We start from the raw sequence: 18,405 nt of genomic DNA, 5'->3' as shown, positions 1-18,405 counted from the left end.
AAAAATTCAGGCATTTTCCAAGAGAATGAGACCAACCTGACCTCTCTATGACAAAAATTAAGGCTGTTAGAGCAATTTAAAAAAAATATACTGCAAAATGTGCTGGGGAAAAAATAACCCCTTGGGGGTTAAGGGTTGGAAATTTCCAAAGAGCCTGGGGGTAAAAGGGTTAAGTCCCTATAATCTTCACAGAAAATCACTTTTCTTTGATACAGATGGCGCCCCGGAGTGTCAAGAAATATAATACAGCTGACATGCGATTCCTGTCAAACAGGAGATATCGTGGAAGAAGCCATGAGAGAAAATGACATCACTTACCACCTTCTCTCGAGAGACGTTCCCAGCAGTGAGGGTCCTGATACGAAGAAGATTAGAGCTTTGAAGAAGAAACTCTTTGGATATGATGAAAAGTTTGTTTACAGTTCAGGAGGTAAGGCTACTTTTTATATTTATACAGTGGAGGTTTCATTAAGTTCCCTACAAATGGATTATCTAAATGGAAGACAGCCTGTGAATAGTGGTTTTCACACGCCCCTGTTGTATACACGACACCCACAAGGTGATCGTGCGAGGGTAGTAACCTTTGCATTCCATGCTTTTATCTTTCTCTGGTATATTTGGAAGATTTATATTGGAAAAGTGTAAAGAAGGACTTCTTTCACCGGGCGTCACAGGTCTCTTCCCAGAAATAGATTTTTCCTTCATCAAAATCCCTTTTTTGTATATTTAGTAACACTTGCTATCTTAGTGTACATCCACCCAATTTCATTTATTTCCACCAGTGTCTGCCAACAGCGTTCATCAGCGTTATAGATTACTTCCATGAATTTGTTAAAGTGAGTTTCTTAGTTTAAAGATAGACTTGAATATGAGCAAACATTTAATCTTTTTAATGTCAATATCCTTTGAAGATTCAAGGTACTGTATATATGAAATTACAACATATGAGGTATGTTCAATAAGTAAAGAGAAAATGTCAGGATACACTATTTATTTTGATAAACTTACAAAACTTTGTCTCCTTCAATATAATGGCCTCTCACTTCAACACACTTCTGCATACGTCTCTTCCAATCCTGGAAGACATCTTTAAAGTCCTACTTCAGCAGTCCCTTCAGGTAGTTTTCTGATGCTTCCTTCAGCTCCTGCGTTGACTGTCTTCCATGCATGGGAACAAAAAGAAGTCACAAGGGGCTAGTTCACAGCTGTAGGATGGGTGCTGTACTACTTTCATTCCCCTGTTGGCCCTTTAGGTGGTTACGAGCATTGACATGTCGTATGGGGAATTGTCCTGGTGGAACCACCACTAACCAATGCACCACTGATATGGCCTCTTCTTCCTTATCTTCTCCCCAAACCTTTTCAGAACTTCAAGGTATAAGCCTTATTGATGGTTTCGTCCTGAGGATCCCATTCAACGTGAATGAGCCTCTCAAACCTTTTCAGAACTTCAAGGTTATACGCCTTATTGCTGGGTTCGTCCTGAGGATCCCATTCAACGTGAATGAGCCTCTCAAACCTTTTCAGAACTTCAAGGTATAAGCCTTATTGATGGTTTCGTCCTGAGGATCCCATTCAACGTGAATGAGCCTCTCAAACCTTTTCAGAACTTCAAGGTAATACGCCTTATTGATGGGTTCGTCCTGAGGATCCCATTCAACGTGAATGAGCCTCTCAAACCTTTTCAGAACTTCAAGGTAATACGCCTTATTGATGGGTTCGTCCTGAGGATCCCATTCAACGTGAATGAGCCTCTCAAACCTTTTCAGAACTTCAAGGTAATACGCCTTATTGATGGGTTCGTCCTGAGGATCCCATTCAACGTGAATGAGCCCCTGGAAGTCAAAGAAAGGAATAACCATGGCCGTCTCTTACGACCTTGGCTTCTTGGGCCTGTTAAACCACTGATAGAAACATGCATTTCTCATCAGTTCATCCCCAAAGGCCTCATTTAACATTCCAGAAGCTTTTCGTTTAGTTTTCCTAAGTTTAACACAAAATTCGATAGCGTAACGTTGCTCCATGTTTCCCTGCATCTTTTCATTTGATAGCGTAACGTTGCTCCATGTTTCCCTGCATCTTTTCATTTGATAGCGTAACGTCGCTCCATGTTTCCCTGCATCTTTTCATTTGATAGCGTAACGTCGCTCCGTGTTTCCCTGCATCTTTGCATTTGATAGCGTAACGTCGCTCCATGTTTCCCTGCATCTTTTCATTTGATAGCGTAACGTCGCTCCGTGTTTCCCTGCATCTTTGCATTTGATAGCGTAACGTCGCTCCATGTTTCCCTGCATCTTTTCATTTGATAGCGTAACGTCGCTCCGTGTTTCCCTGCATCTTTGCATTTGATAGCGTAACGTCGCTCCATGTTTCCCTGCATCTTTTCATTTGATAGCGTAACGTCGCTCCGTGTTTCCCTGCATCTTTTCATTTGATAGCGTAACGTTGCTCCGTGTTTCCCTGCATCTTTTCATTTGATAGCGTAACGTCGCTCCGTGTTTCCCTGCATCTTTTCATTTGATAGCGTAACGTTGCTCCGTGTTTCCCTGCATCTTTTCATTTGATAGCGTAACGTCGCTCCGTGTTTCCCTGCATCTTTTCATTTGATAGCGTAACGTTGCTCCGTGTTTCCCTGCATCTTTTCATTTGATAGCGTAACGTCGCTCCGTGTTTCCCTGCATCTTTTCATTTGATAGCGTAACGTTGCTCCGTGTTTCCCTGCATCTTTTCATTTGATAGCGTAACGTTGCTCCGTGTTTCCCTGCATCTTTTCATTTGATAGCGTAACGTTGCTCCGTGTTTCCCTGCATCTTTTCATTTGATAGCGTAACGTTGCTCCATGTTTCCCTGCATCTTTTCATTTGATAGCGTAACGTTGCTCCATGTTTCCCTACATCTTTTCATTTGATAGCGTAACGTTGCTCCATGTTTCCCTGCATCTTTTCATTTGATAGCGTAACGTTGCTCCGTGTTTCCCTGCATCTTTTCATTTGATAGCGTAACGTTGCTCCGTGTTTCCCTGCATCTTTTCATTTGATAGCGTAACGTTGCTCCATGTTTCCCTGCATCTTTTCATTTGATAGCGTAACGTTGCTCCATGTTTCCCTGCATCTTTTCATTTGATAGCGTAACGTTGCTCCATGTTTCCCTGCATCTTTTCATTTGATAGCGTAACGTTGCTCCGTGTTTCCCTGCATCTTTTCATTTGATAGCGTAACGTTGCTCCGTGTTTCCCTGCATCTTTTCATTTGATAGCGTAACGTTGCTCCGTGTTTCCCTGCATCTTTTCATTTGATAGCGTAACGTTGCTCCGTGTTTCCCTGCATCTTTTCATTTGATAGCGTAACGTTGCTCCGTGTTTCCCTGCATCTTTTCATTTGATAGCGTAACGTTGCTCCGTGTTTCCCTGCATCTTTTCATTTGATAGCGTAACGTTGCTCCGTGTTTCCCTGCATCTTTTCATTTGATAGCGTAACGTTGCTCCGTGTTTCCCTGCATCTTTTCATTTGATAGCGTAACGTTGCTCCGTGTTTCCCTGCATCTTTTCATTTGATAGCGTAACGTTGCTCCGTGTTTCCCTGCATCTTTTCATTTGATAGCGTAACGTTGCTCCGTGTTTCCCTGCATCTTTTCATTTGATAGCGTAACGTTGCTCCGTGTTTCCCTGCATCTTTTCGAGTGTTTAAAGATGGGAAAACTGGGTCGGGCTGGTTCCACCACACCCAACCTTAGGAAGATAGCAAGTTGCCAGTTAGCCATTCTATAGGTTATATGTATGTGTATTTTTGATCAAATCATGTTTAATGCCTCTCCAAAAATTTTCTCATTAGTTATTGAACATACCTCGTATATTATTGACAACTGCTTTTATTGCTAATCAAGCACTTTAAGTTAGACAATATCACCTGTATGAGCATAAATTTTAATCGATTATAACCTTCCGTTTGAATTGTTGACTAAGGTAATGACAAAGCCTTTTGCATTGGGTTTTAATAAGAAATAACATAATCTGCTATATCTACACTTGACAATAGCCTTTCTCATAAATATTGGTTGCTGGAAATGGAGTGACAACAGCCTTTCTCATAAATATTGGTCGCTGGAAATGGAGTGACAACAGCCTTTCTCATAAATATTGGTTGCTGGAAATGGAGTGACAACAGCCTTTCTCATAAATATTGGTTGCTGGCAATGGAGTGACAACAGCCTTTCTCATAAATATTGGTTGCTGGCAATGGAGTGACAACAGCCTTTCTCATAAATATTGGTTGCTGGAAATGGAGTGACAACAGCCTTTCTCATAAATATTGGTTGCTGGCAATGGAGTGACAACAGCCTTTCTCATAAATATTGGTTGCTGGAAATGGAGTGACAACAGCCTTTCTTATAAATATTGGTTGCTTTCAACAGCCTTTCTCATAAATATTGGTTGCTGGCAATGGAGTGACAACAGCCTTTCTCATAAATATTGGTTGCTGGAAATGGAGTGACAACAGCCTTTCTTATAAATATTGGTTGCTTTCAACACCCTTTCTCATAAATATTGGTTGCTGGCAATGGAGTGACAACAGCCTTTCTCATAAATATTGGTTGCTGGAAATGGAGTGACAACAGCCTTTCTTATAAATATTGGTTGCTTTCAACACCCTTTCTCATAAATATTGGTTGCTGGCAATGGAGTGACAACACCCTTTCTCATAAATATTGGTTGCTGGAAATGGATTGTGGTCATAAAATGTTCCTATAAACTGAACAGTCCAGTCTTAATGAGTGTTTCTCAAATTAATTGAAAATTTCAGACTATAAAAACTTACAAGGGAGTGCAGATGATCGTGAACTGATCACCGATTTAGAAGGTTCTTGTATAGAAGTCGCGCAGAGGACAAACGGCTCGGTCTTCAATTCTCTCAAGTGGAATCCCAAGAAAGCAGTAAGTTATATCCCCTAGATTTATAACCTTGAAGAAAATTTCAAAACTACCCATAAGATCAAATACAGTTATCTAAATCATATAGGTAAAACTATTAATATTAACCCTTTTACCCCCAGGCTATTTGAAAATTTCTAACCCTTAACCCCCGGGGGTTATTTTTTCCCCAGCACATTTTGCAGTATATTTTTTTTAAATTGCTCTAACAGCCTTAATTTTTGTCATAGAGAGGTCAGGTTGGTCTCATTTTCTTGGAAAATGCCTGAATTTTCTCAAAAAATTATCAAAAATATGAAAAAAAATTTTTTATAACATTTTTTGCAAGGATGTACTGGTACGTCCATGGGGGTAAAGGGATGGCTTTTGTGAAACGTACCAGTACGTCCTATGGGGGTAAAAGGGTTAAAATCATATAGGTAAAACTATTAATATTAATAGTTATTTTATTATCCCTTGCTTGCAGACTTTGAAGACAAAGTTCTTAGATGTCTTTGCTCAACGTGTAGTAGAGTCTAGCGTTACTCCCGAGTGTCAAGAATGTCGCTGTACTGGAGGAGGGTCACGTGCTGTATTTAGTTGCCGCAAGTGTTCAAGCTGGAAAATCGATGGCCCTAGCATTCTTCAGGTAAAAAAGACCCAAGATGATATTTGTGTATTTTATTTCCTTTATAATAATCATAAGTTTGTACCGTATGGTAACTTGACCTACAGTATTTTATTACATTTTCAATTTATGATATTAAAGTAAATTGAACTTTGTATAGGAACATTATCCCATCTCGCACGATTAACTGCGTTAATTTTAAATAAAGTACAGTAATTTGCACAGGACAGAATTATATCATGAAATTTAGACTAGATATAAAGATATTTGGTAACATAGAGTTTGACAATAGATTTCAAATGTACATTTTTATAGCAACTCCATCAATCTATGTTCTCCTATTTCTATTCAGTATCCCCTTTTCAAAACAATTTGAGAATAACATTCTGACCTCCTAACAAAGACTGGATATTGTTGCTTCTCAGTAGAGACAAAAAATTAGGCGCTGAACTGTTAGGAGGTCGTTGTTGTTGTTTGTAAAGATTGCCTGGCCCTTTTGGCCAGACATTGCAAAAGCCCGTGTCTGGCCAAAAGGGCCAGGCAATCTTTACAAACAAAAACAACGACCTCCTAACAGTTCAGCGCCTAATTTTTTGTCTCTGGCTGAGAAGCAACAATATCCAGTCTTTGCTTCTACAGTACAGTATGTAATTACCTGTTCTTACACAAATATAAACCATCGTCTTTTACATAGGGATAGAACATCAGCGGAACTGGAGCACATGGCAGTTAAACTTCCAGAACGAGGTGTAAACAGGTGGCCGTTAATTAAACTTCCAGAACGAGGTGTAAACAGGTGGCCGTTAATTAAACTTCCAGAATGAGGTGTAAACAGGTGGCCGTTAATTAAACTTCCAGAATGAGGTGTAAACAGGTGGCTGTTAAACTTCCAGAACGAGGTGTAAACAGGTGGCCGTTAAACTTCCAGAACGAGGTGTAAACAGGTAGCCGTTAAACTTCCAGAACGAGGTGTAAACAGGTGGCCGTTAAACTTCCAGAACGAGGTGTAAACAGGTGGCTGTTAAACTTCCAGAACGAGGTGTAAACAGGTGGCCGTTAAACTTCCAGAACGAGGTGTAAACAGGTGGCCGTTAAACTTCCAGAACGAGGTGTAAACAGGTGGCTGGTAGTTATCGCCTGGGACTGGGGAAACCCTAACCCCTGCTTGCTCACTGAGCAATCACCTTGGATTCGGCCGTCAATGAGAACAGACTGTATCCTTTGGTTTGAGGTGCTTTAAATGTGTCTCCGAACACCCAGGATTTGGCCTCTTAATCATCGTTTATCGAGGAAGCGCACACAACCGGCTAAGTATAGTTGATGAAGAAGCACCTCTGTGGCACAACTTCATACATGTCCAAGCCTTTGATGCTTTCTAAACAGAGGGAAACTTCTGTATGAGCATTTGTTCGTACCTCAAGTTCCCTCGGTCTCAGTCACGTAGTCATCAGCTGACTTTAACACACTGCCGGTCAGAAGAAAATGGGGCCGTTGCTCTTCCTTTAAGACTGATCGATAGGAGTTTCACGTCACTCCTACCATTTCTCTTGCCGTGAAAGAGAGTGTTGGCCATCCGTTCACTGTGGGTGAAGAAAGAGACGGAGAGAGTGCACACTACTTTGGTTTCTTCTCAGGTGTTAGTGATGCGATCATCTGTAGGAATGACACCACGCATTACGAACATACAGTATATTGGAACGTTACCACTTTTTGCTTGTGATCTCGGATCGGATGGCAATCACACACTCTTCCGGTAGCTCTATCTCACTAGTTTGTGGTCCCACTAGAGAGATACTAGGCATACCAGTAATTGGTCTATGGTTAAGGGAGTCCTGGTTCACCTGCCTCCACTTCCTCCTAGGGCAAAAGAACTACAGCTTTCCTCCTCTTCAGGACCTACTGCTTTGCCGACTGGTATGCCATTGTGGTCACAGCCTTGATGCCTTATAGAATCGAATCAGTGTACTTCTTCCTCACCTTAGAATCTGCCAAGTCTTGTGTTATGGTGAAGTAGGTGACCATATCTGACCAGTGGTCAATCCCTGTTGCTTGGTGGCTGGCTATGAAAGCTGTTGTCAAGAGAGCATGGGTAAAAGGCTATAGCTCAATCATCTGGAGTACAGAGAATTCCTTGGAATAGAGATATCACAAATTTTAAGTAATTTGTATTTTTCCTAACAGTACTTATCTCGAACTACTTTCTTCGGAGGATCTGGGATCTCCTCATTTACCGACCAAGAATTTTGCGTAGTTCCCCCTCTCTCCGTTACCTTGTCGGGGCGCTCCGGGGTGGAAGGATACTCGCCCTGGGGTCAGCGCGTAAGGCTGCGCTTGTTAGATCATCAGTAAGCGTATAGTCCTCCTCGAACTCCTGTAAGATACTCGGGGTAGGCTGGGTGGGCCATAACCCGAAAGTAGTTTGAGGTAAGTTCTGTTAGGAAAAATACAAATTACTTAAAATTTGTGATTTGTTCCAACACGAGTATTTACCTCGAACTACTTTCTTAGGAGACTTATACCTTAGGAGGAGGGAGTGGCTTACAGTTCGGAATATTCAAAACTTCCTGGGGCACACGACCTAGATAGGAGGCTAGGTCTAGATTGCCCTGGAAGAGGTAGGAGAGCAGGGGAAAGCACGCAAAAGTCTACCTAATGTACAACTCACCTTTAATTATAATCCAGACATGGTGTGCCTCAACATCCCACGCTCACATGGAAGGAGGATAGGGAAAAGGATGGGATACAGGAAAAAAAGGGGCAGCAAGGAAGGGGGATAGTAAGGAGGAACCTGTGTCGCTTACGATTACTTCCCACGGGGTACCCGGGGCCCAAACCACTAAACGTGCTGCATAGCTGAAATGACCAGCCCAAAGGAGAAGGCATCCAGGGACTTTCTTGTACAAACCTTCAGGTAATGGGCTGTAAAGGTGGACTGTCTGGCCCAAGTGCCATCACCTAAGATCTGGCCCACTGCCATGTTAGTGTCAAAGGCCAAGGATGTGCTAAGACCACTAATATCATGGGGTCTCGTGGTCCTAGAGACCATGGAACCATCACTCTTGTAAGCCCTTTTTATAACCTGTCGGAGCCAGAAGGATATAGTATTCTTGGAAACCGCCTTCTTGGCTGGACCTGTGGAAACGAACAAACTCTTGAGGGCTGGTCTGAGTTTGGATGTCCTACTGAGATATTTCCTGATAGTCCTTATGGGGCACAAAAGCAGGTCTTCCGGGTTGTCCAAGCGCGGAATCGCTGGGATGAAGAATTCCTCGAACCTAGGGTCCGCAATTGCAGGGTTCTGGGTCTTTGCTACGAATTCTGGCAAGAACTTAATTGACATGTCCTTCCAACTTTTCCAGTGTGATTCCTCGAAGGACAAGCCGTGGAGCTCGCTCACCCTTTTGGCCGAGGCATGGCGCAACAAGAAGACCGCTTTGAGGGTGAGGTCCTTGTCTAGAATGTCTTTAAGCGGTTCAAAGGGGGGCCTCGAGAGAGCCCTGAGGACCTTGGCCACAACCCACTGGGGGACCCTCGAGGAGCGGGGTCACAAGATTGTTCAAAACTTCGAATCAGCATGGAAATGTGGCGTTAAGTCCCTAGGTTGATGCCCTTGAGTTGGAAAACCTGACCCAGTGCCGCACAGACTCCTTTGATGGCTGGGATGGAGACTCCCCGGTCATCCCTCAAGTGAACTAGAAAGTCTGCGATATTGTGGACCGAAGCGTCTAAAGGCCGCAAATTCTGAGTGGCACACCATTTAACACGTTGCCCATTTTGCCTGGTACACAACGCACGAGGATTTCCGGAGATAGCCCGACATCCTGTCAGCAGTCTTATCCGAGAAGCCTTCCCTCCTTAGCAGTCGCTTGATAACCTCCACGCGTGTAGCCTCAGGCCCTGGGGTTTTTCGTGTAGCCTTCGGAAGTGAGGCTGACTTAGCAGGTCTTCTCTTGCCGGCAGGGACCACGGCGGAAGGGTGGCCAGGTCCTGAAGATCCGCGAACCACTCCCTCTCCGGCCACCAGGGCGCTACTAAAGTCATCTTTGTGGACTTAGATTGTCTTAGCCTATTGAGAACCTGCCTGATGATCCCGAAGGGGGGAAAGGCGTAGACGTCGAGGCCATCCACGAGTGCTGGAAGGCGTCTTCGAACGCTGCTGTCAGGTCTGGCACCGGGGAGCTGTGCGTTGAGTCTTGTGGCAAACAGGTCTATCACCGGGGAGCCCCAACGCCGGAGAACTTCCTGTGCCACCTGGGGATGAAGAGACCATTCTGACCCTACCACCTGACCTGTCCTGCTGAGTCCGTCTGCCAGGACGTTCCTCTTTCCCGGAATGAACCTGGCTGTTAACAGAATGTGGTTCATTTCGGACCAATCCAGGATCTGAGCTGTGAGATCGCAGTTCCCTTGACCTTAAGCCTCCCTGCTTTTCGATGTACGCCACCACTGTGGCGTTGTCGCACATGAGTGCCATTGAGTTTCCCCAGAGGAGACGGGCAAATTCTGCCAGGGCTTTCTGTACTGCCATGACCTCTAGAAGATTGATGTGCCGGGTCTTTTCCTCCGCTGACCATTTCCCCTCTGCTGTTTCCTTGAGGAGAAGAGCTCCCCACCCCCTCCTCCGATGCGTCCGTGAAGAGCAGCATCTCTGGAGGGGCGGAGCCGAACGGGATTCTCTTCAACGTGCGACTCCTGTCGGACCACCAGAGAAGCGTGTCCTTGGAGGAAGGGGACACCGGAACTATCTTCTGCGGGGACTCCTCCGCTGACCAGAGATTCTTCAGGTTCCACTGGATTGATCTTCGCTTGAGCCTGCCCTGTGGGACCAATTTTTCCAACGAGACCAGGTGACCCACTAGCCTCTGCCAATCTTTGGCCCTCACCGGAGTGCCAGCTAGGAACGGTCGAATCACCTGGTCTAGGTTGTCCAACCTCTCCTGGGAGGGGAAGGCTCTCGTCAGCTGGGAGTCTAGGACTATCCCCAGGTACGTCATACAGGTGGTGGGGACTAACTGTGACTTTCGAGGTTGATCGTGATCCCGAGGTCCTTGCAGAACTGCAACATAAGTGAGCCTTGATACTTTAAGTCTGCCTCTGAGGCTGAAGCAGCAACCAGTCGTCGAGGTACCTGATTAGCCCGATGCCATGTTTGTGAGCTCAGACTGATACCAGGGCGAACACCCTCGTGAATACTTGTGGAGCTGTCGACAGACCGAAGCAGAGGGTCTTGAACTGAAGGGTCTGAGAACCCCACCTTACTATGAGGAACTTCCTGCTGGAGGGGTGAACGGGAATCTGAAAGTAAGCATCCTTGAGATCCAGGGACATCATGAAATCCTCTTCTCTCAAGGTCGCCAGCACCAACTTCGGCGTATCCATTTTGAAGGGGGTCTTCTTGATGAACTTGTTCAGGGCCGAGAGGTCAATGACTGATCTCCAACCTCCCGTCGCCTTCTCCACCAGGAAGAGCCTGCTGTGGAAACCCGGGGAAGGCTCGTGAATGGGCTGTAAGGCTCCCTTGTTCAACATGGCTTCCACTTCTGCTTGAAGGGCTGTTCTCTTCTCCGAGTCTTTGGGCGCCAGCAACTCCGCCCGATGTTCGGGGATCAACGGGGGCGGATCTGACAGGAAGGGAATCCTGTATCCCTCCCTGAGGACTGTCACCGTCCACAGGTCCGCTCCGTTGTCCCGCCATGCTGGCCAATATCGTTTGAGGCATCCTCCCCCCGAGGTGTGGGAAGGTGTAGAGGCCTCTCTCCCTATCTCCTTCTAGGGAGACGGTTGGAACGGCCTCTCTTTGAGCTTGAGTATTTAGGCCTAAAGGAGGCCTGAGGTAGGGCACCACTCCTTCTGGAGAGCCGATGGAGAGCCGAGGGATTGGTGCCAGGAAGAGGCGGAAGCTTCCTGTCTAGCCGAGGGCGTAGAAGCTCTTCTAATAGGGGGGTCATCTTGAAAGTTGTTGCCTAGGCTCGGCCGTACCCTTCATCTTGCCGACCCTTCTACCATCTCAGCCACTGCTTGAAGGGGGAACACAGTCTCGCACCAGACAGGAGAGTTCCTCAGGAATTTTGCTTCCCTCTCGGGGAGCCTACGGGGCAACCTGTTCAATATCGTGTCCCTTCTCCTCAGGACCCAGTTGGCTGTCTGGGTAAGGGACTGAAAGGTAAGGAATTTCATAGCTTTGCCCCCTGAGCGGATTAGTTCTTGCAAAAGCGCCTGATTTTCAGGGACTGACAGGTCGTGCGCCAGCTGGAAGCCTGCTAGGGTGCACGCCCACCAGTCCAGCCAAGGAGTGACAATCACGATGTCCTGTGAAGTGTTTTCCATCATGGCGGCCTCTGCTTGTGAGAAGATCACTGGCGCGTTTAGACTACGTTCATCGGTGTTGCCTTGGCTCAGGGTAGCGACCGCTTCCTCCAAAGTGCGGGGCCCAGAGTGTCGCCCGTCAGGCACATAGAATTTCTTCTGAGTCCTAAGACCCGGCAGGAGCTTGGAGGAACCCTGTGCCCTCAACGAGTTCTTTGGGCCTGACACGAAACAGTTCACATGTTCCATCCCCAGGGCAACATAGGGAGCTAGAGGTAGGGTCAGAGATGGTTTCTGCTGGACAGGATTGTCAACCATCCTGCCCAGACCTGAGAGCAAAGCTTGTTCCGCTGCTGGCTGAGGCTCATCCAACCTATGGCGCCGTCGGATAAGGGCTAACACTTTACGGTAGGACAAGACCTCGTCCGAAGAGCACTCGACTGAGCCCAATAGCTCGTCCACAATCTGTACCTACATGTCGGAGGGCTCATCGAACACGGAGGGATCCGTGGGAGCGGAGACATCCCTCCCCTCCTGGCCGGGTGATGGAGCGGCTGCCTCCGTTGTGGGTAGAGCCGCCGGGCCGCAGGTAGCCGTCATGGGTCTACCTCCTCCCGGGGTAACCCGGATGGCGCTAGTCGATGGTCGAGGCAGCGGCGTATCACGAAACTTGGCCGGAGCCTCTGCGATGAAAGGTCCTGGAGCTGAGCCGCGGGGTCTAACCAACGGGAGTTCCCGACACACGGGTGGAGCCCCCGACTTACTACGTCGGGGCAACTGAAAGTGTGCCAACGGCCGCACCCGACGAGCGGGCGGAGCCGAAGAGACACTGGGCAAGGGTACCGAAGCGGCTCCAGCAGCCACCGAGGCAGGCACTGGAGCGGCAACCTTCTTGCTAGATTCACGACGGTGGCGAACTACCGGAATATACCTTCTCCTCGAGGAACTCCTCTTCTTGTATCTCCTCCTCGAGGACTTCGACCTCCTCTTGGCCGGGCTGGCGTAGGAGCTCGGTCTCCTCCTTCTGGACTGCTTCCTCTTCCTCCTGGAGTCCCGTCCACTAGAGCTTTCCAAAGAGAAGGAACTGTAGGAGGAGTAGTCGTCTGAAGAATAAGAGCTTGGCGAGTCGTCTGTCTCAATTACGAGCCTTCTAGGGGTTTTGGTTTGGATATCAGGGTTGAGGGTTCCATGAAGTCCGGCGGAAGCGTAGCTGAGGGCGCCGGGGGTGAGCGGATAGCGGGTCGAGAGTCGAACCATCCTTCGAACTCCTCCTCTTGCCTCATGGGGGACCTGAAGGGCGTCCTAGGCGCTGTCCACACAATGAAGTCGGGGTCCGAAGAACACGTGGGCCGCCTTTCTTTGTCCCAACTAACCCGCTGAACCTGAAAAACACTGCCACGATGTGGGGGTAGGCGCTGTTTCAGGTCTTCACCTGAGACAGGCACCAGGCCTTCGTCTACAACACACACTTCCGCCACACTAGCAGACCGCCCACCCCTCTGCGTAGGCCCCTTCACAACAGATTCCCCGACATCAGACTCATGGGGGAACGGCAATGGGCCATTTCCCTGCAACGGACTTACCTCGTCCCCTACTCTGGGTAGGGGAAGGTGAAGGAGAACCTTTCTCCGACTGTGCTGAGGGCGACGTTCGCGGCGAGGTAAGGCCCGTCCTCTTAGGAGATCTCTTGGACGCCACCTTCTTCTTCTTCTTGGAGAACACTGCAGCTCCGGCCAAGACTCGCACTCCGGGCACGTGGAGGAAGGGGAACACTTATTCCCCCGACACGAGAAGCACAACGTGTGCGGGTCGACCTCGGGCCTAGAGAGCCAGGCTCCACAAGACTTACCAGCTTGGGGCCCGGGACAGCGAGGCTGGGATTCCATAGTGGGAAGCGAACACGCAAACAATGCAAGAACGCAAGGGAAAGGTAAGGAACACAACGAGAACACGTGGTACACAAGGGAACACGTGGGACACAAGGGATGGAGAACACAAAGGAACACTTGGTACACAAGGTGATCGGACGGGATAGGTGAGAGAGAGCGGCGAGATGTTATCTACGCCGCGACCAGACACTTACTGGTGGTCTAATAGCGTAGCCTCACACGCTGACCCCGGGTCGCCCCAGGGCAAGTATCCTTCCGCCCCGGAGCGCCCCCACAAGGTAACGGAGAGAAGGGGAACTACGCAAAATTCTTGGTCGGTAAATGAGGAGATCACAGATCCTCCTAAGAAAGTAGTTCGAGGGAAGTACTCCGTGTTGGAACAACTAGGAATTAACCCCAAAGCCCCGGAGCATATTCCTACAGGGTAAGTCGAGGGTGGACTTAGACCCTTGAGGGGAGCCAATCAATGAATATCATCCCTACTATAACAGGAGAAGGCTCCACTTACGCTGGCTCTGCACCATACCCCAATCGGGTACTGTTAGATTGGCGATGTCCTGGGACTCCTCCCTCCACACAATTGGTAAATCCTCCTACTGAGAGTCCTAGCAAAATGGAGTGAGCACGGAGGCAGCGATACCCGGATGAGGAAGAAGAAATAACAGTTTCAAGATCAGACTACCCTTCAGAGACTGAAGTACCCCTAGTTCTCTCACCCTCAGAAAATGATGAAGCACTAGGTGATTTGGCCTCTGAAGAGTGAGCGGGAGAGCATTGCACTAAGTCGCGAGTCGCATAAGTGCCTGTCACTGGGTAACAAGGGAGCCTTCCAGACAGTCATGCGAGCTGGATGTGACATCTCGGTGCTCATATTAGAGCTAAGAGTGGTCCTTGGAAGTTGCTGGCTCCAATTCCTTATCATGAGAATTCATTGGAAGGTTTCATTGCCTGGGAAGATCTCGTCCTAGACTGGTCTTGGCGTGTGGTTAGATCTCGTGTTGTGGAATGTCTTGACAGATAGGAAGATTTCTATTTTCTGGAGGGATTTCTGCTCGTAGGAAGGTCTGTGCATAGACAGGGAGCATTGGGATGAAATAAGCGACAGGTGCTTTGCGAATCGATAATCCCAGTCAAGAGAAAAATGAGCGCAAGGTGTCTGACTGCACGGAAACCGATCCCACGGTCATGAAGCTTATGAAGACCAGGCTCGTGGGGCACCAAGCGCATGGAAACTGGATGAGCAGAGATTAATCTTGTAGTTACCAGTCAGTTGTAGACAGGTGACAAAGGGGTCGACAATGGTTAGATCTTAGACCTCGTCGTTCATGCCATGAGTGAACATTCCTCATTCTGGGGCTGAAATCTTAATGAGCAGATCATGAGGTGTCCAAGAACACGTGGATGCTGAAATCTTCTCAAGGGGCAGATCATGGGGTGCCCAGGAGAAAGAATGTGGATACTGAAATCTTCCTTGGAGCAGATGATGAGGTTTCAACATTGAAATCTTCTTAAGGACAGATCATGTATCCAGGAGAAAATACATGGATGTTGAAATGTCTCAGGAGGCAGATCATGAGGTGTCCAGGGGAAAGTATGTGGATGCTGAAATCTTCTTAGGGAGCAGATCATGAGATGTCCAGGAGAAAGCATGTGGATGCTGAAATCTTCTTAGGGAGCAGATCATGAGATGTCCAGGAGAAAGCATGTAAGCGCCAAAATTTTCTTAGGGGGCAGATCATATGGTGTCCAGGAGAAAGCACATCAGCTCGGTTCCATACCGGGCCTAGCACCATTAGCACCTGCTTATCAGGGATGGGTACATTTTCAGCATGCAACATCCCTCCTAGGCGTACGTGGGGATAGATTGGTTGGAGTACACTAAACTCCAACTGATTGGTTTTTGTGGATTTCAACGACGACGATGACTTCTCGAGTCAAATGTAGCAGCATTTGCAGATTCAGTAGAGTGCATTTGGTTCTGTATGATACACAGATAGCAGCTGTACCGTACCGATACTTTTTCTCTGTGTAAAGAGAGATCGCCCAGGAAAGGGGGAAGAAGGGTGGTGGCCTTCGTCCCGACTGACAAAGCACATGCTTGCTTTGATATGAGACTTGACACAGGTAACGAGCGTGAGTATATGTAATGCATACTAAGACACCTCCCCGAGATGAGCTGGTTCTGGGTCCCACACTGTGTACACCTCACGTGCTTGTTGTTTATGTAGTGTCTGAAATGAACCGTAAGCAATGGTGTCTCAAGAAATGTTTTTTTTGTATTACAGATGAAAACATGGTGGCATAAGCTTTTCTCTGGCCTTTTATCATTTTATATAGATAAGGTCTAGTTCAAATGTCAAGGTTTATGCTGTATTGCACTTGTACCTCATGATAATGAAACTAATTATTGTACCTTTTTGTGTGAATTTTAAAAGCACAAGTTTGATTTTGAGGGGCCAACTATCAGAGATACTGACGCAAATGAAAAAATGCTTTTCCAATTAAATAGATTCCCTCCCTTAAATTGATTGTAATTATACAAATAAATTTGAATTAATCCTTTACTTCATTCATTTTCTGTTAAGTCTCTATCTTTACACATTTTACTACTTAAATGCAACTTAACTTTTGTCAGTTTGTTCAATCCCTTGATAAATGTAAAGGTCTTGTGTTTAAATTTGTTCAATCCCTTGATAAATGTAAAGGTCTTGAGTTTAAATTTGTTCAGTCCCTTGATAAATGTAAAGGTCCTGTGTTTAAATTTGTTCAGTCCCTTGATAAATGTAAAGGTCTTGTGTTAGTAAATTTGTTCAGTCTCCTTGATAAATGTAAAGGTCCTGTGTTTAAATTTGTTCAGTCCCTTGATAAATGTAAAGGTCCTGTGTTTAAATTTGTTCAGTCCCTTGATAAATGTAAAGGTCTTGTGTTAGTAAATTTGTTCAGTCTCCTTGATAAATGTAAAGGTCCTGTGTTTAAATTTGTTCAGTCCCTTGATAAATGTAAAGGTCTTGTGTTTAAATTTGTTCAGTCCCTTGATAAATGTAAAGGTCTCGTGTTTAAGTTTGTTCAGTCTCCTTGATAAATGTAAAGGTCTTGTGTTTAAATTTGTTCAGTCCCTTGATAAATGTAAAGGTCTTGTGTTTAAATTTGTTCAGTCCCTTGATAAATGTAAAGGTCTTGTGTTTAAATTTGTTCAGTCCCTTGATAAATGTAAAGGTCTTGTGTTTAAATTTGTTCAGTCCCTCGATAAATGTGAAGGTCTTGAGTTTAAATTTGTTCAGTCCCTCGATAAATGTAAAGGTCTTGTGTTTAAGTTTGTTCAGTCCCTTGATAAACGTAAAGGTCTTGTGTTTAAATTTGTTCAGTCCCTTGATATATGTAAAGGTCTTGTGTTTAAAAAAGCTAGGTGTTGGTACACCAGACTTAGACGTGAGCAAAGCACAGACTGGACGTACCAAAGATAAAGTAATGGGCTGCGTATGAAAACGTGAAGTAAATATTGATATTAATTTTTCAGATTCTCAATAAATAAATTGTTTAATTCTTATTATAAATCTGTTTACTGTATATCTTTTACACCTATGTGACCTAAACTATCTTCATTGCAGGAGGAAGAAACACTTACTCAAGAAATAAAGAAAAGATTTAAGAAGTTTTTCGAAAAAAATGGTGACGCCGAACAGAGCAACAAACCAGAATTGCCTGAAATAGAAAAGAGGCCCAATTCAGATGATAAGCCAGAACTTGAAGATGTGGACCTTGAAGTGGGACCTGAACCTGAAGCAGAAGCGGAACCTATACCTGAAGCGGAAGCAGAACCTGAACCTGAAGTGGAACCTGAACCTGAAGCGGAACCTGAACCGGAAGCAGAAGCGGAACCTGAACCTGAACCGGAAGCAGAAGCGGAACCTGAACCGGAAGCAGAAGCGGAACCTGAACCGGAAGCAGAAGCGGAACCTGAACCCGAAGCAGAAGCGGAACCTGAACCTGAAGCGGAACCTGAACCTGAAGCAGAAGCGGAACCTGAACCAGAAGCGGAAGCGGAACCTGAACCGGGTCCCTGAGACAATTCAAAGCTGACTCGTAAAATTTAGATTTAATTAGTAGCTTATAATGTGATGTCAGTCTGTTTGTCTGTCTTGTTCTCAGGTATTTTTATTTTAGGAAACTATTTTAATTCAACATTTAAGTATAACTTTATACAAAATTCTTTCTCAACCAATTTATTTTCTTTTTTTTAGGGTTGGAAGTGTTCTTAGAATGTTATTATGTTTTTAATTGCTAATGCACATTAAACATTTTTTTATATAAATTTATAATTATTTACCAACTAGAAAATAATTTTCACATAATGTGATGTGGCCATATCCCTGAACACCAAAAAATCCAAAAAATTCTACATAAAACTGATACTTTGTAGAACACTTACTTTTGCAAGCTAAATGGAAGACAGCCTGTGAATAGTGGTTTTCACACGCCCCTGTTGTATACACGACACCCACAAGGTGATCGCGCGAGGGTAGTAACCTCTGCATTCCATGCTTTTAACTTTCTCTGGTATATTTGGAAGTGTTTATGTCAGAAAAGTGTAAAGGAGGACCCTTTTCACCGGGCGTCACAGGTCGACCCAGAAAATTCTACATAAAACTGATACTTTGTAGAACACTTACTTTTGC

The 18,405-nt window shown here is 45.9% G+C and overlaps 1 protein-coding gene across 1 annotated transcript in view; it reads left to right on the top strand.

Annotated features, from left to right (window-relative positions):
- The window catches only part of LOC137660094 (uncharacterized), a 128,242-nt gene extending 110,449 nt beyond the window's left edge, over positions 1-17,793 (top strand). The window contains 4 exon segments of the mRNA XM_068394812.1: positions 216-430; positions 4,800-4,930; positions 5,394-5,555; positions 17,338-17,793. Of these exon segments, the coding sequence (XP_068250913.1) occupies positions 216-430; positions 4,800-4,930; positions 5,394-5,555; positions 17,338-17,793 (964 nt within the window).
- Positions 17,794-18,405: the final 612 nt, after the last annotated feature.

This window comes from Palaemon carinicauda, chromosome 20 (assembly GCF_036898095.1).
Source record: "Palaemon carinicauda isolate YSFRI2023 chromosome 20, ASM3689809v2, whole genome shotgun sequence".
In the NCBI taxonomy this organism is placed as follows: domain Eukaryota; kingdom Metazoa; phylum Arthropoda; class Malacostraca; order Decapoda; family Palaemonidae; genus Palaemon; species Palaemon carinicauda.
Note: the sequence above shows the minus strand (reverse complement) of the source record. Positions and strands in the feature narration are given on the sequence as shown.